Source organism: Epargyreus clarus, unplaced genomic scaffold (genome assembly GCF_041222505.1).
Source record: "Epargyreus clarus isolate Ecla_fem2 unplaced genomic scaffold, WU_Ecla_fem_2.2 ptg000006l, whole genome shotgun sequence".
In the NCBI taxonomy this organism is placed as follows: domain Eukaryota; kingdom Metazoa; phylum Arthropoda; class Insecta; order Lepidoptera; family Hesperiidae; genus Epargyreus; species Epargyreus clarus.
This window is the reverse complement of record NW_027332214.1, coordinates 4116801-4140536: the sequence shown is the minus strand read 5'-3', so window position 1 is coordinate 4140536 and position 23736 is coordinate 4116801. Positions and strand designations below refer to the sequence as shown.

The window sequence follows — 23736 nt, the reverse complement described above, 5'->3', positions numbered from 1 at the left end:
CTGTAATCTATAATACGTCTATAGTTTTGTAAAGGTTAAAACACATTTACAACATAAATATATAATGTTTTTTTTAATAACTATATATTTCAAAATATATTATTACACCGAGGCATTATGGCAATACATTAAATAGGGTAAATTATAGTATCAAATTAATTAAAACACTGTATCATTAAATACTTTGTATATGTAAAAAGGTATTTTAGACTTATCTTCTGTTGAATTTGAAATTATGTCTTCATTAATTTTATCGCAAGAGTAAATAGTCAGAACATAAGATATTAAAACCATATTTGTAGCGAAATATATTGTTGCCGCAAAATCTCTTCGACCAACTCCAAAAGCAGACAATGCCAAACAATTTGTATTATTTATTATTATAACAACTTCTACTCTTGAAACCCTTATCTGATCTAAAACAAGCATAATATTAAAAAAAAACTATGATAATCATTTAATTTAGCTATGATTTCTAGTGAATATTGGCACAATTATTTACCATTATTACTATTATAGTATATGTCCATTATTCTGTTTAACTTCGTGGTTGGCCATCTTTTATATTCCTTGAAAATAACATTTTCTGTAGAAATAAACAATACAGGATCTATATAAGTGTACCTAAAATATCTATAGCAGTTATAAAAATAAAATTATTTCAACAAGTTCTTCATATATAATACTCTCCAAAACATTGAATTTAAATGTTTATTTTCTTTCGTGTAAAATCTGTAAATTATAGGTACTTAAGTAGGTTCTTACTTTGTAATAATCTAATATTATAGAAAGTGACGTGGAGTGTAACTATGAATGCACAGCGGTTCATAAATGTGCTCACGTTATGCAATCTTAAATAAGGTATCGTATAGGTTTACAGTAAAAATAGCTTAAAAAAATCTATGGTAGCGTAACAGATATATAGGCAAGGAAATACATATTTTTATAATTAATACCTTTACAATATCCCAATGTCATCAATATTTTGTAATATGGAAGCGATGTTGCTTGTATAGTTCGCTCAAATGTAACATGCTCTGAGTTTTGGACAAATATACAGTAAACAATAACTTGAATGTACAAAAGATGATAAGCCATTTGAACTATCGTAATATACTTCACTAATAAAATCACGTTTTAAGTGTGTGGCTGTATAAGACTGAACAAGAAATAAATTCAACGAGACAATAGTCCAGGTACGTTTAGTTTATAGCCGATAGAATCTATGCCGATAGCCTAAACAACTTGTAATACGGGGAAAATTTGCCATAATATCATAATATTGGCAACATTACCTGTCCCTTTATGTTTATCGCATTTACCAATTTAACAACAAATATTTTCAATGAATCTATTGTGAAAATATCAGAATAAATAACAAAAAAAATAACACTTGAAATTGGTGTGTAGTGAAGTAAATTATAGAGTTGTTATTTTATGCGTAAATTAAACAAACAATAACTTGCATGTTTTATTATTGCTTCTGCACATAATATAATTTTATTATCTACTTGATATCAGTTAGTAGTTATACATAGAAAGTACATAATGAGCGCCCGCAGCAATGCCCGCCCACGTTTCCGTAACAATTTGCTCAATATACTCTGGGGGTACAACGAACTCGTATTCATATCCGGGGAGCTCCAAGGTATACGTTAGAGGTATACCTACAGCTCGGGTCCAGTCTCTTGACGTGCCACTAGTAAAGTATAACACGAGGGCTGCGTTACCAACGATATAATTCGGTGCTTTATCGAGTTTCAGCTTATCGATTTCTGTCGCCATTCTCACACCAGCAAGGTGCAACGAAAGACCGTTCGGTGGAAGCGTAGCTTAAACAAACAACGTTTATTAGACAAAACCACTTTACACCACACTACATCTATATTAATTTAATACGTTACAACCTAAAATATGACATGAGGTTAAGCGTTCCGCCTTTGCATAGACGAAAAAAAGAAAAATCACAACATTTTATCACAGAAATTAGCACAATTTATATCGCCGGCGTTTTTGCCGTTGACAAAATTTAAACTCAATTTTACCGATTTTTTAATGTATTAAACGTTTGAAAAATGACCTGTAAAGGATATTTATATTCCAAAACGTATTGCTATACGTACCATTGTGACCCCAAGCATACAGGAACATGTTGCCATAGCTGTGTATGGATATGTAAAGGGAAGTTCTATCGAGATTTTGCAATACAGCATCCCTAATGATCCGGATCTCAGGTTCAGAGAAGGGAGAAGGACCTTCGTAAATAATAGAACATGGGTTCGCGCTTGCTTCCCGTGTACCCCAGTAGTGGTCAAAGTTTCGATTGCCGTCTACACCAGGACACTCCTCAGCACCTTCATGCGACTTTGAACGTGTCTTTCGCCACAGACGGTCCTGCAAAATTATTTTGTATAATATCGTTGCTGAATTTATAAATTAGATAAATTGGTGTTTGTCCCGTAGGACATTCCTAGCTAATTACATTCTTACCTCATCCATAGAGTATTCGTAACCATCAGGATTGGCCATAGGAATGATGATCCAGTCGAGGCTTTCAGTCAATTTTCGGTCAACGATATCAACCACTAAGTTGTTGATGATGTAGAACGCTACTGGTGGCGTGACCCATTCTCTGGCGTGTACTGCGGCATCCATGATGATAACAGGTTTACGCAGGTCCTCGAAACGGGTGGTAGATATCCTCACGTATTTGATTTGACGGCCCTCATAACTCATTCCTGCGTTTATAACTGTTACCAGATCTGGATATTTTTCACCTAGTTCGTCCAAATAGTCGTTCATCTGTGAAATATTTTGTATTAATTAAGTACTACTAGTAAATTAAATTATTAAAATAAATTGAAGAAAAAAATATGTCTGCCTATTTGTATGAGCGGATTTACCTCGAAAACTGCTAAGGTGTAAAGGCAACAATAATAATTTCAACAGCGAATAATATACTTTTAACACAATATTACCTCTTGATGTCTGTAATACGTGCTCCAGGTCATGGAACGACCACTTCTTGAGGCAGCCATTTTAGACGCTTCGCTTTTGGCCTCTTCATCTCGAAGTATGCTAAATTTTAATATGGTATCTGATTACACTGATTATACATAAATCAAAATTTAAAGGCTATTTCAGTAAAATTTAAATAATAATAATAATTTAGGTGTAGGTTTATTCACGAGTACTTACTCTGCAAGATTGTCAGCAATTTTTGTATATGCCATATTTTTTTCATCGAAATATTGCAGCCATTTTGCTTTAACTTCTGGAGATAATCTGATTAAAGCTTCGAGCTGGCGAGAATCAGATTTCGTTAGTGGCTTTGCTGATAGGATATCCAAGCTCGCTTCCAACTCCTGAATGTCTAGGGATGAACCCGCCACACGATATAGTTGATGTCTATAAAACAAAGTTAAGAATTAAAGAGCACACTTAAAAATAAGTAGACGGCTAACACCACCACAGTTATAAATAATCAGTTTTAACCAATTCTCAATTGAAAATTTGACAATCATGTTTGGCAAAAAATGACAAATTTCGAATTTGTGGACAAATTTGCTTATAATCGCCGATTGATGCGTGGAGTAAGTCAATAAATAGATTTGGATGAAAAACGTAATAGTGTGCAAATTACCCTTCATATTTCTCATGGTGTCCCTGAACCACAGAGACCACGAGAAGAAGACATATCCCCAACCAAGCCATTTTGCGTAATAAACCAGCAACTCTTCGCGCTACTGTTTTAGACTTTATCCTCATCAAATTGTAATCCCTATATCTTTATGGTTGCTGTAATCAGTAGCGTTTATTATGATATTGATATGTTTAAAGTATAGACATCCATGGAATGTTTCTGGTAATTATCAATTCGATGCAAATAAATTGATTTTGTGTTAATTAGTATAATATGATAGAATGTGTCAAGTACTTAAGTAATTATATATGTGTGGTTTACCATAATCCTTTGACACAGAACACAATAGCGCGTAAGTGCTGGACGGCAGGTATAATGTGCGATTGTGTAAAGCGATACCCGGGCAGGTACTACTTGAGATATAAGTAAATGATGTAGTTAGATTTATATTTTGAAGTTGGGTGCTCAGGTATCTACTCACGTAATACTAGGTGAATCCCAGGTGGGCGGTGGAAATATAGACCATAGGTACAATACAATACAGGTCTATAGTAAGAAGCGTTAAATTAATAGCGAGTATCGGGTAGATACAGTAATAACAATACGATTTTTAGAAGGTAGTAGAACCCTTTGTGGTTCGACTCTGGCGAAACCACCGCCACACCTATGTCTACCTAATAACAGCAATGTTAGGCGATGCTGAGTTCCGGTTCGAAGGGTGTGGTAAGGGAGACAGACTTTTCCGAGGCGTACCAGCTTAGTCCTCAGTGGTAGCGGCGCATCTGTGGCCGACCTCAGGTAGCACTATCTAATCCTATCTGGGGTTGATTACAGATGTCCATGGGCGACAGTAGCCACTTACCATCAGGTGGACTGCATGCTCGTCTGCTACCCTTATATTATAAAAAAGAACAAACAGAACAAAACTGAATAATGCATTGTCATGGCGCCCAGTAAATAACATTTTATGACATCGGTGGGTAAAGCACCTATTACGTGCAATGCGTGCACGCACGTAGCAAAAAGGTAATTTGTGGAGACAAAGCACAAAAGTTATCTTGAAATCCCAGAAATATTTATCAGATTTTTTCCTTAAATACACATATATCCTGTGCGATGACTTAGATTAGATCTTCAATAATTTCGTTGAAGTGAACTTGGTAATTGGATAAACAGGTAAAGTTCCTGAGTAACGAGAATGTTTTGATGTTTAAAAAACTCGACATTTTCCTCAATTAAATACATATATATTAATAAGAGACGAGTATTCTTGAAACATTTCAGGATCTTTAAATCTGATGCTATAATTACTGATGCCCATCATCATCATTTAAAAGTCATAACGGAGAATAGAAGCTGAATGCGAATTTACAATGTCTTCGTCGGATATGGATACCTGTGCTATATTGTGAAGGTCAAATGTTATTTTGCGCTCAATAAACTCATATTTCAGGCCATGGAAACTAAGTCCTTACCTAAATATCCGAGGTTGGTATGTTACGATACTAACAGATCTACGTAATTGCTGATCTAAACGATAACATTTGATCTTGTTAGGAGTAAAGGACGGCAATTTGTTAACTCATCCATTGTTTACTGTTTTTTCAAGGTACAGAAGGGCTGGGCACTATCCTTTTTGATATAAGAATTCTACAACTTATTTTCCTAATTCTTAACTAAGATATTCAGTTTGTGGTGTGTGTCATAAAAAAATGGATTTTTAGATATTATTGCGCTGCCGACGATAGATTCGCTATATACTTTATGTTTTTATTATCATTAAGATATCTTTATCCAGATCATATAATATTTATCTATTAGGTATATCTACCAATTTCCGTTGGTATGATAGATAGATACGAAAGGGCCGTAAAATGTATGCATAGAATCATAAAATGTAATTTGGTAATGATAAGTTTCGCAACTTTGCCATTTCGCATATTTACTACTATTATTATATTACGTTTCAGTTTACTAATTGATAACTAAATGAGGTGCTGAGAGTATCATATAGAAACGCCGCGCATGGACATATATAATTAATACCAGGAAAGATTAGATTCCTCCCTGAGATAGGCCACATATGCATCGCTACCCCTGAATAATAAACTGGAATGCCTAGAAAAAGTATGCCCCCCTTACCACGCCCTTAAAATCAGAACACAGCATACCGCTATTATTAGGCAGAACCCTAGTTCTGCATAATAATGTGGTAATTCGGAGTGTCGGCAATTCGGCAATTCGGCAATTCGGAGGCCTCCGAAGTCGAACCCAAAAAGTGTAAAAGTAAACGCAAAAAAGGTGGAATTTTATTTTCGCACGTTTTTTTCACAGTAATTGCTTTCGTATTAGAATTCTTAACGATCTCTACATAATGTTATATATGTATTTATGGGGAGTACTGATCAACCATTATCTACATCAAGTTGCATATTTTAGTAAATATTCATCTAGAAATGTACCTATATTTACTTTGTATGCAGTTCCTGGTAAATTTTATCTACCTTAGTCAATGTTTACTGACTTAGATCATAATATTGTTGATCTATGACCTAAGTACTTACATGTTAAAGAAAATCTCGTTAAGTACTTAACTACAACTACGAGTATATTTACGATTCTATTCGATGGTTTCTTACGCCTTTGTAAATGCACTTTTATGGTTTAAGTGTTAAGGCGAAATGAAAATGGTTTAACAATATCTACGCCCGTAAATCATAATCAGGCTTAATCAATTTTTGCACACCCTAGTTCAAAGTTTGACAGTTTTTGGTACTTAAATTGTCACATTTCGAGTCGTGGACGGCATAAATTGGTTAAGATTGCTTATTACCAACCATAGATTAGTAAAGATTACTCACTCCTAACAAGAAAATGTACCCAGTTTTGAGAATTGAAATAAGTTTTGCCACGTCTCCGTGCTAAAATGTCCCTAAAATATTTGAAATAATTATTTATTTATGTAAATTATACATTGTAATTGTAAATTACGCAGTATTAGTTATTTATTCGTAAATTTTCTCTAAAAATGTTTTTATTTGTCAAGAATTCAAAAAAAGAACTTACTATAATAAGCCGTTTGTGGCTTCATTCAATTTCAAGGCGGCGAAGTATCTTTACTAATCTATGTTACCAACGGGTACTATCTATTTAATAGGAAACATCCAATTTTGGTGGTAATATAAAAAATAAACACGAAATAAGAGATCAAACTATTTATTTCTGAAATATTATGATTAGTTCAGTCATAAAGAACTATGAAAGTATGACTAGGAAGGAATTGAAAAACAGCACTATTATTTAGTATAGAGAGCCATGTAGCATTAATCTTAATCACCAGCTTTTAAAAAGACAGCCGAAGACAAAATAATTTTATTATGTATTTCATAAATTTTACATTAATGACCCTAGCATGCAGCTTTTAGCATAAGCAACGATATATAGGAAGACATATCTACATTGCTTTATATACTACAATTTAATAAATCACATTGTGGTTACCGAATATTCTTAAACTCATCTGTTTGTATTTTTTAAGAAGTACCTACATATGTGTCGTCGAATATATAACTTGAGGCTTCTTTTAAAACCTTTATGCCACCAAGCGTAAATTAAAGGATTCAAGATACTATTCAAAAAGGCTAATACAGCTAAAGGTCCACCCAATAACATACGAATTTGCATACATTTTGGGTTTGTTATCTTTTCCTCGCAAAATACATAGAAAATCACAGTTATAAAGAAGGGCATCCAGGTTACTATGAAACTACCAGATGTAAGCATTACTATTATTATCGCTCTCCACTTATTAGGTTCTTTCGGTTTATTCTTTGAATTATTTTTTATGGCTTTTAAACTCATCTTTCTTTTCACGTCACTTTCGTTTAGATCTACAACAGAAATGGTCTGATCGGAGAAAGTTGTACTCAGTGTCGAGACACTGATTTTTGAGTCAAACTGAACGCCATTTTTACTTTTAACCTTTTCAATTCCATTATAATCAAGACGAGATTCAAGCTCATTAGTATTAATGAAGTCGTCATTACTTTTGGATTTTTGGGTAAATTTCGCACAATTTGGTGTTACGTCTTTATTATCGTAGCCGGCGTTGAACGAGAAACTCCTTTTAATTTTAATGGGGGTGCTTTTCTGGGGCGACTTGACTGATTGAGCATTCTTTGCTAAATTACCATTACCCCGATAAATTCTCATTTCAGGTTTTTCGGGCGTTTTCGCGCTGACTGTTTTTATTGAGGCTTTTATTTCTTCAACATTTCTAAGAGCTCGTAGTAAGATGATAGAATACAGTACAGCCACGACAATTATTGGTACAATACTTAGCAGGGAGTTCAGTAAAATTAGTCCACCAGGAAATAGGGATACGTAGTAGCACCGACTGAACATTAGCTCTTTGTTAACCCATCCACTTGCGGGTAGAAAACCTAAGACTATACCTGTAACAAAGCATTAAATCATAAGTCATTAAATCTTGCTAAATGACTTAGCATTTTTCATTTTATGACTATGTAATTACTCAGTGTAAGTAAAGTAGGTAATCAAGTATTAGGACAAAGATTGAAAGAACAGTGTAACAACACATTTTAACACGTTAACAGTTTTAACAACCATTTCTATAGAATTTACAAATTGTTGTTGGTGTATTTATCGTATTTTTATGCAAAAAATATTTAATCTGATAAAATCTATATTTAGGACATTCTAGATGATTTTTATTTACGAAATAAGTTATATTAAATTCACAGGCTTACTATAGGTATTTCACATTAACGTTGTACAATGTCGATGGGTGTCCTTAACATATAAGATATTATATATTTTAGAAAGCAAAGTTACTTACTTGGATATTATTTTTGGAAATGCGATGTCGGCAATTATATTAAAAACAATGCATTAAGGGTTTTTCACCTTCAGAAACGATTTAGATAATGTTAAAAAATAATGGAAATTGTCTTACTGATCATCCATATAAATAAAATGCTGATCCTGACTTTGGTGGTGTTGAACCAGCGTTGGTAATAAATCCCGTGAAGAATGTAGATGTACCGGTCCACTGCGATCAGTCCGACGCTGAATATGGACACCATGGCTGGACACACCAACATCCCTGTATATAAAAAAGGTGTATAATATAGGATAGCAGACGAGCATGCAGTCCACCTGATGGTAAGTGGCTACAGCCACCCATGGACATATGTAATCAACCCCAGATAGGTTTAGACATTCCTACCTGAGATTGGCCACAGATGCGCCGCTACCCCTGAGGACTAAGCTGGAGCGTCTCGGAAAAGAATGTCTCCGTTACAAAACTCTTCAATACACTCTTTAGAACACTGTTGTTATTAGGCAGAAATAGGTGTGGCGGTAGTGCCGCCGGAGTCGAACTACAAAGGGTCCTACCACCTTCAAAAGTATTCAATTTCAATTTGAATGTAGGACTCACTCAACACGTGCTGGAGTTGGTTTGAGACTTGAATTTGAATGTTTGTTGTGGGTCTTGTTGTGAAATATACTTACCAATTTGAAATATACACAGTAGATTCGAACTCATCGGGTTCTCCATGCTGACGTTAAAGATGATAGAGACTCCAGCTATCATATCAGCCAAGGACACATTGCCAAGTAAAAGGTATGTGCTTTTCGGTTGTTGACCTGCGGGTAAATTAAGTAAATAATTATTCATAATGTTGTTTACTTACGTATGTCTGTAAGAGGTTAGAATATTTTACATAATTAAAAATAATGAACTTGTACATTGGCGTGCGCAACTTTGTCCCAAAAATATCTGTCTGAGATCGAGTGTGGAATGCTATGGTAAACCATTTTAAATAAATTTGTAGGTGTGATAGGCTTTTGGCTTAAATTTGTGTCATCGGACACACCGAGATTTTTTTCTAGTACCTATAGTTAATTTTGTCCTCGGGTGTAATGCATGTGTAATCGTTTTAAAGTTATTGTTTCCGGTTTGGAATTGTTAACGTGCTGCAATCACCACCTCACAACTGTATAATTACTTGTTTTCTAAGAAAATAAGATAATTTTCAATAATACATCCTGGTCACCTGAACTGCGAACCGGTATAGACAAATGTACCTACTTAACAATATTATAAGTGTATATAAAAGTTGCCATAAATTCCTCAGTCTTACATTACTTAAGTAACATATGGTATATTGATTATATCACACATCAGAATCAAATGAACTCTCATACTACACAGTGATGAAATGTTTGCTTTCAAATTAGCTTCTTCTAAGTAGTCCCAAGTATTTGTGTCAGTGGAAATTCCGCACAGAAATTTTGTTGTTGGATTGCAGAATATTCTTTTTAAATTGTGAAAGGTATTACCTACGAACTTAAATCTTTCGTATTCGTTATTTAAGTTGACGATACATTGTAAAAAAGAGAGGTCAAGGCTAAGTGATGTATTAAGCATTATAACTGATTCCGAAAGGAAAGAGGTTATTTATTCGATGTGAATATTTTTTGGAGCATTTGTTCTTGGATAATATTTGAATTGCACAAAAATTATGGACGCAAGTGAAGTACAGTCGGGTACAGTACTTTTTGATATTTTATGGAGTAACATAATTTTATGGATAGTCTTTATTTACAGCAGTAATTCGAATGAAATAAGTAGTATCTATTTACTAAATGTAAATATTAGTCGACAAATTTAATTATTTAAGTGATTTGTAGTGTGTGTATTCATTTATTTTATTTCTGTTAAAATTTTAGTCTTTTGCAATTTAATAAGTGAAGTCCGTTTAATACGATTTAATTTAATAAAACCCTTTAAAAAGAGACAAGTACGTACCTTTTGTTAATATGAGCCCACTAGATATAACAACAGTTAGGTTACTCAAGAAAATTACTATTCCGAAGATATAAGAAACCGTTTTGTATGCCATAAGTTGTGACGATTCCGCACTTTTGTACATTTCGTAAAAATCATTAAACACTTCGGTCACCACACTTTTGGATGTCAGATTTGAGATATATAAATCACTGGTCACTTTTGGCAATGTTTGATTAGATTGAGCATAAGCGTCGAAATCCATGATCGATGTTAAACAAAGTGACACATACTCAATTAGTAGTTTAAAGTAAAAAATAAGTTTGTATGTTGTGTACGTTAATATCAGCACATGTCAATACCATGGATCCTTAACAAAGAATGAGATAAAGTTAAACACGCGCATCTTGAGGATAATGTGAAGCGGCGAGTTTTGTTTACTATAATGAGATGCTTTACATTTTTATGGATGTCGGTGTACAATAAAAAAAGACAGCACATTCTTAGTCATTTAAGTCTTCCCATTGGGCTTTAGATGGTCGTACAGGTTTGTACAGTTTTTCAATCAAAACGCAGGCGTGAGATCTTTCAAGTGTAGAAAGTAGTCAAGTTGCTCCTCGTGAGCTCCTCTACCGTTTTGTAAAGTTCTGACATAATCGGTTCATTTTTTCTTCGTTTTAAATGACTAAGATCGCCAAACAAAAATGGGTTTTCTGTGTTTATACTATAAATAATTTATTAGACCGATTGGTCGTGATTGTGCTTAGAATATGAATGTCCCTTCGCATATGAATACAACTACTCTTATATAGTACACGTATATGGTAAAGAACCTACTTAATGACACATCAGATAAATGTTCAGTTTTTAGGTATTTCTTGAATAAAAATTAAAGTGGTTATTGTTAAAGTTAAGTTAAAGTTAAATTTTTACGATATCCGGTTCATCTTTGACTCATAAAACCGAAAGATCTAAGAAGTGAATAGAGTAGGCAGCAGTAAATCAGGGTACCTGTAAGTAGATAGCGCCTGCAGTTTGGTAGGTATCACAGAAATAAATACAGGTCTGTGGTAGGTATATAACGAATCAGACAGGGACAATTAGGGTGCCCACATCACAAGGCCATCAATCGATGGATCACGATTGATGCCATTAATATATCGTATAATCGATAATTCAACGTCAATCGTTGTTGCCACACCAATCGACAATAAATCGACGACAAATACGGATGAGTCGGCAACGGTTGTCCCTGTCTACGTCCACCTCTGAATTCAGTTCGTATTCAGAGGTGGGCGTAGAAATAGTAGAGATTTGAAGAAGAACACCTTTTGCATTTTCAAGAAAATGCCAAAATTTAAAGCCAGCGATGCATTAGCGACTTCTCTAGTGTTTCAAATGTCCATAGGCGACGATGACAACTCTCCATCCCGGTAGCCCGTCTGTCCTATTGATTGATCGTCGATCTGTAGCCACATCTTGGTCGACGATCGATCAATTGGTGTGAGAAGCTTCTTAAGCAGATAATATGTCATACTCGTCAGTCGTCATTTTATTATGTAGGTTATTAATGTTTTTTTTTTGGTCAGAGGAGCCACATCGTTATGTCTTGATATAAAGTACCGGTACGGTACCGGTATATATTTTTGTAAATTGAGTTTTAGAAAAGATGTGGAGACTATTATTAACTTTGCCAAAGTTACTAATATTATATTTTTTTTTACATTGAACGACCTTAAGAATATTTTTCTTGGCGTTTGAATAAAATATTATTATTATTTATTAAAGGTGTGTGTGTTGCAACTTGTAAAGGAACGTTATATCTTAACGTCCCGTTTGAAGTCTTTGCATTTGGTTAAAGCAAAAAAGTTTAGATAAATAATTCTTAAAATAATAACAGCTAATAAGGTACTATCAGGAGGTTTTTAATATTATGGTATTTTAACTAACTTTCAATAAATTGTAATGGAAGAAACTTAATCATTCCATATTTTAAACTTTGACACCAATAAAAGAAAACATTTTGAGTGGAAAAGAACGTCTTCATTGTCACGCAAGACACTGTCCAGTTGTCCACTGACACTGACTTTGATACCAGACTGTCAGTCAACAGTCATTCACTCATGTCAACATCGAATAGAGTTTAGATATAAGATGTTATTTAATGTCGTTTCATAAATAAAACTTATAATTATCATAACATTATTACAAGAACATCAAATAATACGCAACATATTTCTATAATGTTGAATGTTTCAGTTCTTAGGCAGTTCTCAAAGTAAGTAAATCACTAGTTATTGATGTAACCTCAAAAGTGTGTAATAATTATACAAAATACTTTTTTACAGACTGTCGATAAGTGCAGCATCTTCAGTCTTGAGTACACGAAATATATGCACGTCTGCAGCGTTACAATTTAGGATAACAGACCAACTATGGTAAGAAAACATATTTAATAATTGTTCAATTAATATAGAGTTAGTACTCCTTTAGTACGATAGAAATCCTTGTCAAAATAATTTTAGAGGCCGTTAAACATGTAAATTAAGTGTAACACTTTTCCTTTTCTTCTTTTTAACTTTAAGAAACTAATTGAATTACTCTCTAGATATATGATTTGAGAAGAACTACTGACATTATAATGTAACAAATCATTTTGAAAGCAACTAGTAAGATAAGTGATATTGTAATATTGATAATTTTGATACTTTTCACTAATCACCCATCCTTTGTATTTCCAGGGCTGAGCCTTTGAAGAAAAAGAAGAAGATTGATCCTGCCATCATCAAGGCCCGAGAGGATCGCAGACGTAAGAAGTTGGAGAAGCAAATCAGAAGACTAGAGAAGAATGCGCAGCAGTTAAAACCTATTGATGAGTTGGAAGTTCCATTGCATCTGATAGATCAAATGAGGTTTATATTAATTGTTTATTTAAGCTTTGTGTTTTATTCTCTGTTCTTTATAAACCCACAGACACTGAAACACTATGGGGATTTCGCAGGTCTCCTAAGTATGTATGGAATATTTAATGTTCAACAATGAATCATAAAAAGGTAGCTATCAATTAAAACTCAAAAGTTCTACAGGCTTTTGGTACTTGTCCAACTTGTAGATGTCATCAGGGTAGGGAGGGGTTGGCTCAATATTGATATTTGTTAATTTCTTAATAGATTGCACAAAATATACTTAAGATGTGATTAGGTGTCTTAAGATCAGCTCATTTCTATACGATGGCTCATCATCATCAACCCTTTACTGTCCCACTGCTGGGCACCTATAAGGGTCTCCTCTTAGAATGAGAAGGATTAGGCCTTAGTCCAACACGCTGGCCAAGTGCGAATTGGTAGACTTCACATACCTTTGAAAACTTTTTTAAGAATTCTCAGGTATGCAGGTTTCCTCACGATGCTTTCCTTCACCATTTAAGCAAGTGATAATTAACTTCTAATACGTACATAACTTTGAAGAATCAGAGGTGTGTGCCTGGGATTTGAACATGCTTCTCGATCAAGAGGCCACGTTTCTTAACCACTAGGCTATCAATACTATATACTATGACTAATATTTATTAACTTAATTATTAATGTTATACCAGCAAACGTAAGAGGCCTCCAGTACAATTAACAGCAGAGCAAGTGGAAGCACGGGCCCTTTTAGAAAAGGACTGGGCTAGGTACAAGAGGAAGGAGTTTATGGCCAATATAGCTCAGATAGATAGAATAATGTCAGCACAGAAGCGGGCTCTGGATCAGCTGTATGAAGAGTCTGAAGAGCTATATGATGAAGCTGTTATGGTGAGTTATAAATATAATTAACATTCATAGCCACATACTAGAATTGCCTGTGTCATAGATCCCATGAATTTTCACCGACAGAATTTATATATGTTTATACATCCATATGCTGTTTGTGCACCGCCACCGTCACCGAGCCGATACCGATAATTAATGATGGCGGCGAAGTAGCGTACATACATTTACTATAGCCGCGTGTCCACCGCACGTCCGTCACTCAAGCACCGTCATCCCGGCCGCCGATATTTCGCGTAGATCGGCGTGACCGCTAGATCGGCACAGAGATTTTGACGGGCCAATGTACCGGCAATATAAAACACATTTGAACTTATCCATACACTTCCGTCACATGCGTGACAGCAGGAACAAAATAAACGGTTGATATTGGTCGCGGTGGACAAACTATCGCCGTCACGACATATTAAAATCGGCCCCAAAATAATCTCGTTCTCGGTATCAGCTCGGTGACGGTGCGGTAGACAAACGACCATGGAAATCGTTGGACTGGACTCTGGACTCTGGAAATCTAAAGACATCATTTAGTTCTCTTAATGCACTGAATTTGAAATATACTATTATTTGCATATGTTGTAAAAGGAATTTGTGTACAAAATCACATTTATGTAGAACAGGGACCCATGGTTGGTAAAATATTAATAATAGATTTTTTAAGTATACCATCAAATAGTAAATAACCTTGGCAGGATACAAAATGTATTGAATATTTTAATGAATAAGTTAAGAACCATTGTTATAAACATATCAATTGAACAGTGTCACAGATTAATAAATAGTTACTACGTAACAGCGTGCTGTTTTTCATTCATAGAGATTTTTTAAATAGATATGATACAATTTTCTTCCAAAAAATTGTGATCCCAAAATTATATTTTATGATTATTTTCCATATTTATAATTTTAGTAATTGAATTTTGTTTGTTCACAGCCGGATTTGCAGTTGATACCTTACACGATCACGGGACCAGTAGCGACACCACCCATCAAGAACTACGACTCACCAGATGGAGAATACATTGATATTTCCAAGAAATGGCAGAACTAGAAACATTAGTTAATATTTAAGAGATTTGAGTATGTGTTGTTAGTTTTATTAAAAGTCAGTTTTAAAGCAATTGTAGTTTTATTTTTAGTGATCTCAGTAAAAACTTTCTAACTAAACTAAATTTTTTCAGGGTAAAAGTAACTTGTGTCATTTCTCCAAAAGTTGCAGCAACGAAATCCGCTAGCAGTGTTTTATTTTAAAAGTTAAATAATGAGTTCAAAGATCATTAGCGCCTGAATCTCATGCTCGTTTTCTACTTCGGAGGGCACGGCAATCGCTTGCTCGGTAACATGGATAATCGATTGAAATGAAATAAGATGAAAAATTATGAGATATGACATGCATTTTTTACAGTAGTTAACTCTGAACCCCATCGTCCTTTTTTAACCAATAATCCTTTGTTGCTAGCACATTGGAGAATGAGAGTAAAATAATAAAGTATGTAAATAGTAAAGTCTGCTCTAGCCTTCCTCACTTGTGGTAGAAACCCTTGCTTATTAATGGGCCATAACAAGGGCTGCATCCCATGGCTGCACCCATATTATAAAATCAATTAACAGTTATCCTATCTCTGAAATGTTAAAACATAAAAAGGTATTTTGATTTTATTCGAGTTATTTTAGTAGACATCTGAATCTGTGTAGATAATAAAGAGCTTATAATGACGATAAGCTTTATAAACCTAGACATAAAGTCAATCGAGAGTAAAATTCAATTTCATGCGTGATCTACTCAAAAAATACTTCATCAAATATCTCGTTTTATTACTTTTTTACTAACACGATGCAATTTTGTTGTTTTTCTTCTTATGGAATTTTTACTTTATGGGAAAGTCGTAGTCATTATGTGACGGTGAAATGAAGATTGATTACAATGAAAAATACGCCAATAATTACTTGAAAGTGAGTTCCAAAGTTGTTTAATTCAGAATTATAAACCTTTTTTTAATTCATATCTGATATTTGAGGAATCAAATGGCTGTCATCATGATAATCTGTTAAGGGGTACTGGATTTGATCCACGACCCCGAACACACCTAAATAAGATATTTGGAAATTTTCGGTTTTCGGTGTCACGACATCTAAAACACGAGAACAGTAGAGTAGAACTGAGTTAAGAAAGGATTCATTATCATAATACTATGTATGAAAATATTTATTGTTTCAGTGATCTTATTATTAGGCATGATGGTTTTAAGTAAATTTGTCTCATGTTCTAAATGGTCAGATGTTTTAAAAGACGAAGTGGCATTTATAAATAATCCTATAGAAGCAGGACTACCCAGCCACTGGATCCCAGTTAGTATTGTTAAACGCATAGTGGAGATGAGGGTACAGACTATATCAACACCACAACCACAGAAGAATTACAACGACATATTTCCAAAGAAAACAAAAGATGGAACTAAAAAACTGAAGTTAACTTTGTCACAAGGTAAACATACAAATCGAGAGTCAACTACTAAAAAGATGACATCCAGTATAAATACACAAACAACTAAAAATGTAATAAAAACAACTGGTTATACTGAAGAAGAAGAAACTGCGAGGGAAGAACAGAAAAGTTCAGTGCCAGATGTACATGAGATTAATAAACATTCTGATGCATCAAGTAAAGTTAATTGGGATCATACAGAAACTACTATAACAAAGGACACTACAGCCTTATCTATCATTGCGGATTCGACAACCACTGCGGAGTCACCATCACTATCAACAACTACTATATCGACAACTTCACCTACATTTATGCCGACAACAATAACAACACCTCTGGAAATGACGACAACAATGTCTACAATAGACACACCTACAACGTATATTAGTTCCGCAAAAACCATTCCGTTAACAGAACCTTCAAGTATAACAACATCGCTTTTGACTTCTCCATCAACTACACCTACACCTGTGACTTCCACATCTACGACAACTGCTACGCCTACACCAACAACAGTTACTTCTACAACACCTTTAACATCTACTTCTACAACAACATCTCCAACTACTATGACAACAAAATTAATAATTCCAACAACAACACCTTTACTCACTACAACTGTAACTGTTACTTCAACTACTGATTCAACAACAATAACAACAACGGATACTGGAAATCCATTTTATTAAACATCACTCAGAGCGAATAAATTTAGATATTTTTAATTCACGAAGTTTGCATTTTTACCACGCTTTTATTAGCTTGGGTTGTATCTATGTATGGATGTATGTAACGGAATTTTTGAACTCGATTTTTACCCACTTTGAACGGTCCGATTAATTAGTTTTGAACAATTATCAAGAACCGATGACAATTCACCATTTTAATAAATTTATCCCATTCTCATCAGGATCGTCAGGAATCAAGATTAACGAATTTCTTTGTTTAGCGTGGTTTTTAGTTTTTAAACTATATTTTTTTATTTATAATAGTAGCAGACGAGCAAGCAGTCCACCTAGCCTACTGCCGCCCATGTACATCTGTAATCAAACCCAGATAGGATTAGATATTCCTACCTGAGGTCGGCCACAGATGCGCCGTTACCCTTGAGGACTAAGCTGGAACGGCTCAGAAAAGTATGTCTCCCTTACCACACCCTTCAAACCAGAACACAAAGGGTTCTACCACCTTCACACTCATAAGGCCCTGTACGATTCTTTATGTATTTTTATTCTTAGTTACAGTGTAGCTTGCATAATTTGGAATTTGATGTACCTACCTAACTTTAACTGATAAGTATAAATTCTAATAATAATCAGTCAAACTATGTAAAGGAGAAAGAGAAATAAATAATATAAAAAATAAAAAAAACTAGTTTAGATATTGTTCTTCTGCCGAAATAATGCACACAGCTTTCGTGTGTATGTGGTAGTGGTATACCCATGACAGGGAATTTTAGTATGAAGCTCAATTCTTCGTTTAATATTAACAGAACACTCATATTGCGAATTTCTATTCGTATTCAGGTCAATGTAAACGTTGAGCGAAATTGCTAGCAAATAAATACCTAATTTCATTCGATTTTGTGTACTGAGCAAACTGTATTCGTGAATCTATTTCTACGTTCTGAGAGTAACATAGTTTAGGTTTCGTACCGTATTGCTTAAAAATTCAATTGATTTCAATGAGAGTAGGAACTCTCACTGGATTTCAACATATTCCTATAAGCGGTGCTGGGGTTTTACTAATATGTACCCTAAGTTTTTACCCTTAAATGCATAAGAGTTTTAAGCAGGTTCATCTTATCGCGCTTGTTATTTATTTATTTATTTATTATTTAATGGTCACTAACATACACATTATCACTTTTACATAATTATATACATTATCGAATAATCTCTACTTGCTAAGTGGCAGTACAATTATTAGTGACGACATCATGCCAAACATCGTAAGTAAAAATATGATAATAAATCTACAATCATAATTCAATAATATTAAAATAAGACAATATTTTAATTAAGAAAAAAAATGATGAGATTACAAAACAGACAAAATGAATTAATTAAATAATTTTCTAATTAAGATCTTTTTCTTCAACTTCTCACTACTATCGGAGAAAAGGTCTAAATTTTTGCTTTTCTCTAGCGAATTGTATTCTCTTATAAATCTATTTATCGGAGCGTTACTTACGACCTAAGTTAGAGTAGCACATCGGGTTATGTAAAATGTTAAATCTAGAGTATCTAGGCAGCTTAGAAGGAGCGGGAAAAGTCAATGTTGACAATAATTCGCTTGCATCTAGTGAACCATTTGTAAGTTTGGCGAGAAACATGATATCAAGCATGCGTCTTCGGTCCGCTAGCGATTGCATATTAAAGAATGACAGCCTGTCGCTATAGGAGTTAATCGCTTTTGCCATATTGTACGAATATGACAGGTGCCATAGAAAACGCTTCTGGACATGTTTATCTTGTGAAAGGTATAAACTGTCTTTTATTTGAAAATGTTTTTAAATGTTTGTATTCTTATATAAAAGTGAGACCTAACCTTAGAAACCTTACCTGAGAAAAATGTAAAAATATTACAGGAATATAGATAAATCTGAAATACCAAATTACGCCCATGTTAACTTCAATAAAAATGTATGTATGTAGAGGTACTAGGTAAATAGAAAATATATATGAAATCAATGTCCCTAAATATAAGATAGTATTAAGACATATTCTCGATACACACATTCTGCTAGGTGTAAAAATACCTTGCGCAATTTCAGCGCTATAATGAACTGATACATCTATCGGCGATTGATATCATCCATCTACGAAAAAGAAACGACGTGTTCCTTAACGATTCGATTGTTTGCGCGTGATCGAATGGAAGAAATTCGTTATTCGGGAACGATAGGTAAGCACTTAGCGTTTATTTATCGGCACATGACAAACATTGATGGCGTTGTTACGTTACGATGCGACGTTGTCATGTCACTAACTGACGCGAAAGTGTTTACGGTAACGATGTTGGTTGATTTCCATGTGTTCCGATCATTGAGTTGCGATGACATTTGACTATAGACGTGGAGTTATCGCGTATTTTGTATGTGGTTTAAGGGATTCTATTTTTACTGATTCCTACATCACGTATATCTATTGTTTTTTTATAATATAGGAGATGTAGATGAGCATGCAGTCCACCGGATGGTAAGTGGCTGGCGCCGCCTAGGGACATCTGTAATCGACCCCAGATAGGATTATATATTTCTACCTGAGGTCGGCCACAGATGCGCCGCTACTCCTGAGGACTAGGCTGGAACGCCTTGAAAATTATGTCTCCCTTACCACACCCTTCAAACCAGAACACAGCAGCGCTTAAAACTGTTGTTAGGCAGAAATAGGTGTGCCAGTGGTGCCGGAGTCGAACCTTCGTTATTCCAGATATCTAGGGACTATGGACGTGGAAAGCGTTGCACTCGTAATTTCAAGAACTAAAATAAATCAACAGTGTAGATCTACAGGGTCATCAATAACACAAATGTGTGTTACCAATTAGTCGTACTAATCTTCCACCTTACATAATCCGTGTTGCAAGTAGTAGATAGTGCAGGAAGTAAACAACTAAACAAGACACAGATAGCAATTAAGTTATTATAACTCCATTAGGGCATTTGCATAAAACACTTGCTTAGCGCAATTATGACCGGAAGCATTTGTGTTTATAATTATTTTTGACATTGTACAATTGTCGGATAATTTGAAAGAAAATGATTCTCGATTCCAATTTAACAATAGATTCCTGCCTTCCTTAGTATGTACCGAAATCCTTGCCAATTCGTGAACAAAACATTTACCAATAGCACCCCTGAATAAATACCTATAAGGCTGATGTGTCGTGATTGTCACTTCACTGGTTCTAAAAAGGTGCTTACTGTACAGATGTTCTTTACGTTTGTTTATTTTAATCTATTGCGATGTTTTATGTTACATGAATAATCAATTTCACACGGCAATTTTAGATGGCTTATTTTATTTATATACCTACTAGCTGCCCCGGCAAACGTTGTGTTGCCACATAAATATAAATTAATAAGGATCAACAACCCTTATCACTTAGGGGTATGAAAAATAAATAGTAGCCGATTCTCAGACCTATTGAATATGCATGTAAAATTTGGTGAAAATCGGTAAAGCCGTTTTGGAGGAGTACGGTAACTAATATTGTGACACGAGAATTTTATACATAAGATTATTTTCTAAATTTCTGTTATTATATATTTTTTAATATGTAGTCAAGTACAAAATATTTCCAGTTTAGAATTTTTAGATGAATTTCTGTCTATTGAAGTTATACCTTCTGCTTTGGACGCGCCATGAGAGGGAAAAGTATTGTAAAGATTTTTGTAACATTTACGCTTACGGTTGGAAAGTTACGTCATGATTATCATATTTAATTATTATGGATAAATACATATTATATCTATATATATGATAAAATACGATACGACATTTTTTAATAATTACGTCAAAGGAGCTTCTTACGTGTGGAGGTTCTTAAGTGTACACTTACGTGTACATACACTTTTAAGTAAGCACTTAGTCTTTTTACCTTGAATGCGATAGATGGTCATATCTATTTAAAATAAATCAGAGTTCTTACAGAGAATATTTTTTAGTGAAATCAGAACTTATTAGTAAGGTAAAGTCACCTAATGCCGAGGGGTTCTGAAATTGGCACCAAATTCCGTGGTATTTACAAAAACGGCTTTTATAAACTATTTACGAACTCATTTTTACTGAAAGGTATGTTATTTGATAGATAATTTATCACTCTATTGTCATACGGCTATCGTAATAGTATTATGTGTATGGTTTTTTAAATAATCGCATAGTTTTGCTTTAGTGCCTCCAACAAACGCATGCTTCATACATTTTGGGCTTCATGCACGTGAATGATACGATTTCTCAAATAGTGATTTTTTCAATTAATATGCATGTGTGGGATAATGTTTCGATGAAAACATTATATTGATTATATATGGAATCAATAACATTTAAATATTGTGCTTATTTCTTAACAGATAATAGTAAAAATAAGTTTAAAAATACAGCGGCATTAGGTGCCAAATATTTTGGGCTGTCCCTTAAAGCGAGGTATACCACGGAATAGCAATTTCATAGACTTGTTTTTAATTTCAATTTTTGTAGTTGTTTTTATGAATAAGCATGTCGTGCTTCGAATTTCATAAATTTAATACTCAATTAATATCGAAATCATTTTCCGAGGTACTGCATTGTACTGCGTTGCCTAATTATATAATATCAAAGATGACCTATTTATGTACTTTCCTAATTTCTTCTATGGAACAACTAAGGAGAGAAAATGTAGTTCATCCAGATATCAATGGAATATTGAACAAGTATTTTATCTTATTATGTACATATTTCAATAAAGCATCTTTCTGCCTCTAAATTGTGTAAAAGTCTGTTATTGTTTAATAATCGGAATTTGGAAACGTGATTTTTAGTTATGAAACGCGATTCCGATGTATATAAATCGGAATTAGGTTATATGGGCACATTAATCCGCGGCATAATCGCAAAATACTATACAGGGTGTTTAAAGTTTTCATCGGTTTTTAAGAACACATCTATCGTTTGTATCAGTAATTCACTTAATCCTAATTAATGAAGAATTAACATTGTTATACGATTTACGATAATAGCTATTTAAATAATAACTAGAACATTTTACAACATTTTCATTTGATTAAATTACTCAAAACAAAATAATTCTATAAACCTGATGACGATATTCCATATTATTATTATTTCTGGTGTACGATAATAAACCCTAGTATAAAGTACACGAAGAAGAATGTCCAAAATTGTATTGCAGATACACGAATCTACTGCATTTAAAAAAAAATACATGATATACATTAGTAAAATTAACCAGTCAAGAACCTATACTGTAACTAAGTTTTATTTCGGCAGCTTCCTTAATCATAGCTAAGAATACTTTTGATAAAGCTACTCTTTAAATAATAAAAAAAGAAAATTAAATCAAAATTGAAACTAAATTCAATAAATAACTTTTATTTTTATACACCATGTAGTTGTCGTTCTATCTCTTTCACTCCCTTATTTTGCGTACTCGGAATTAGGAACCAAATACATCGGAATTAGGATTTTTACATCGGAATTAGGGTTTTCTGACTTGGTTCATATTTATTTTAAATACACATTTAAATCAATATTTAATTGTAAAATGTCGAGTCTATTTCAAGAGTACAGATAATAAAGCTTCTGATAAAATTATCTAATTCATTATTAAGCCGTAGTAAATGCTTAATATCTTTCTTTCTAGTTTTGGTGAAAATACCGCGGAAATAGGTGACTTTACCTTATTTACTTCCGAATGAAACACTTCTGTACAATTCATTAAAAACAACCATGCAAATTTCCCGAGAGTGCTTCGGCGAATGAAACGCTGTTATAATTACATTTGAACAAGTAAGTTTCCCGGACGCCGGAACCTGGATCCATCTGCAATTATCCTGCTGGAAATGATTGCATCACGACTTTCGTCAAAAGAGCGTTGAATGTCCACAGCGCTTTAATTTTGCATCTGAAAATTACGAAATTCTTAATTTTAATGCCGCTGCTGGATTTTTATTTCAACGCAAATCTTTATGGTGGAGTTTTGTGTTTTTAACGTCGAGATTTTGGACATATTGAGGATTGAGGAGTGGTGCTATGCAAATATTGCAATATAAGATTTGTTAATAAACTGGAAAAAGTTATCGATTACAGTCCGTTTAATTCTGTAGTCGACAGGAGTGACTATACATCTATATAAGGTTTCAGGTATAAGCCTTGTTCTATATGGAGTTGGTTACAGATGTCCACGGCTAATTATCACTTTCAATAAGTGGATTGCATGTGCATTTGCTACGTCAATTATATATACAAAAAAAAAATATTCTAAT

General features: G+C 33.9%; 4 protein-coding genes across 4 annotated transcripts; 2 read left to right on the top strand and 2 right to left on the bottom strand.

The window, feature by feature from the left end:
* Positions 1-159: 159 nt before the first annotated feature.
* LOC140742549 (uncharacterized) lies at positions 160-1155 on the bottom strand. The gene is made up of 3 exons (XM_073073451.1): positions 957-1155; positions 503-586; positions 160-416 (listed from the first exon to the last, which is right to left on the bottom strand). Exons 1-3 carry the CDS (start codon positions 1096-1098, stop codon positions 160-162), a joined length of 483 nt encoding a protein of 160 aa, XP_072929552.1. The 5' UTR covers positions 1099-1155.
* A 316-nt stretch (positions 1156-1471) lies between these two features.
* On the bottom strand, positions 1472-11046 carry LOC140742704 (carboxypeptidase B). Its single transcript, XM_073073672.1, has 10 exons — positions 10479-11046; positions 9179-9313; positions 8619-8768; positions 7602-8097; positions 6501-6506; positions 3199-3408; positions 2979-3078; positions 2491-2802; positions 2124-2394; positions 1472-1832 (listed from the first exon to the last, which is right to left on the bottom strand). Exons 1-10 carry the CDS (start codon positions 10720-10722, stop codon positions 1522-1524), a joined length of 2235 nt encoding a protein of 744 aa, XP_072929773.1. The 5' UTR covers positions 10723-11046; the 3' UTR covers positions 1472-1521.
* A 1521-nt stretch (positions 11047-12567) lies between these two features.
* mRpL40 (mitochondrial ribosomal protein L40) lies at positions 12568-15384 on the top strand. Its single transcript, XM_073073671.1, has 5 exons — positions 12568-12735; positions 12806-12895; positions 13199-13369; positions 14053-14251; positions 15198-15384. The coding sequence occupies exons 1-5, from the start codon at positions 12701-12703 to the stop codon at positions 15312-15314; spliced, it is 612 nt and encodes a 203-aa protein (XP_072929772.1). The 5' UTR covers positions 12568-12700; the 3' UTR covers positions 15315-15384.
* Positions 15385-15965: 581 nt separating this feature from the next.
* LOC140742493 (uncharacterized) lies at positions 15966-17565 on the top strand. Its single transcript, XM_073073391.1, has 2 exons — positions 15966-16216; positions 16482-17565. Coding segments are annotated over exons 1-2 (960 nt in total). The 5' UTR covers positions 15966-16215; the 3' UTR covers positions 17441-17565.
* The last annotated feature ends 6171 nt before the right edge of the window (positions 17566-23736 follow it).

What these genes read in the sequence shown, in the direction of transcription:
- mRpL40 (XM_073073671.1), top strand. Translation starts at nt 12,701, where the DNA reads ATGTTGAATGTTTCAGTTCTTAGGCAGTTCTCAAA. An exon ending in GTTCTTAGGCAGTTCTCAAA is followed by an intron (nt 12,736 to 12,805) that starts GTAAGTAAATCA and finishes ACTTTTTTACAG; the next exon opens with ACTGTCGATAAGTGCAGCAT. An exon ending in TATATGATGAAGCTGTTATG is followed by an intron (nt 14,252 to 15,197) that starts GTGAGTTATAAA and finishes GTTTGTTCACAG; the next exon opens with CCGGATTTGCAGTTGATACC.
- LOC140742704 (XM_073073672.1), bottom strand. Translation starts at nt 10,722, where the DNA reads ATGGATTTCGACGCTTATGCTCAATCTAATCAAACATTGCCAAAAGTG. An exon ending in TTTATTTATATGGATGATCA is followed by an intron (nt 8,098 to 8,618) that starts GTAAGACAATTT and finishes GCTTTGTTACAG; the next exon opens with GTATAGTCTTAGGTTTTCTA. An exon ending in CGTATTACAGACATCAAGAG is followed by an intron (nt 2,803 to 2,978) that starts GTAATATTGTGT and finishes AATATTTCACAG; the next exon opens with ATGAACGACTATTTGGACGA.
- LOC140742549 (XM_073073451.1), bottom strand. Translation starts at nt 1,098, where the DNA reads ATGGCTTATCATCTTTTGTACATTCAAGTTATTGTTTACTGTATATTT. An exon ending in GACATTGGGATATTGTAAAG is followed by an intron (nt 587 to 956) that starts GTATTAATTATA and finishes TTATTTCTACAG; the next exon opens with AAAATGTTATTTTCAAGGAA. An exon ending in ATACTATAATAGTAATAATG is followed by an intron (nt 417 to 502) that starts GTAAATAATTGT and finishes TGCTTGTTTTAG; the next exon opens with ATCAGATAAGGGTTTCAAGA.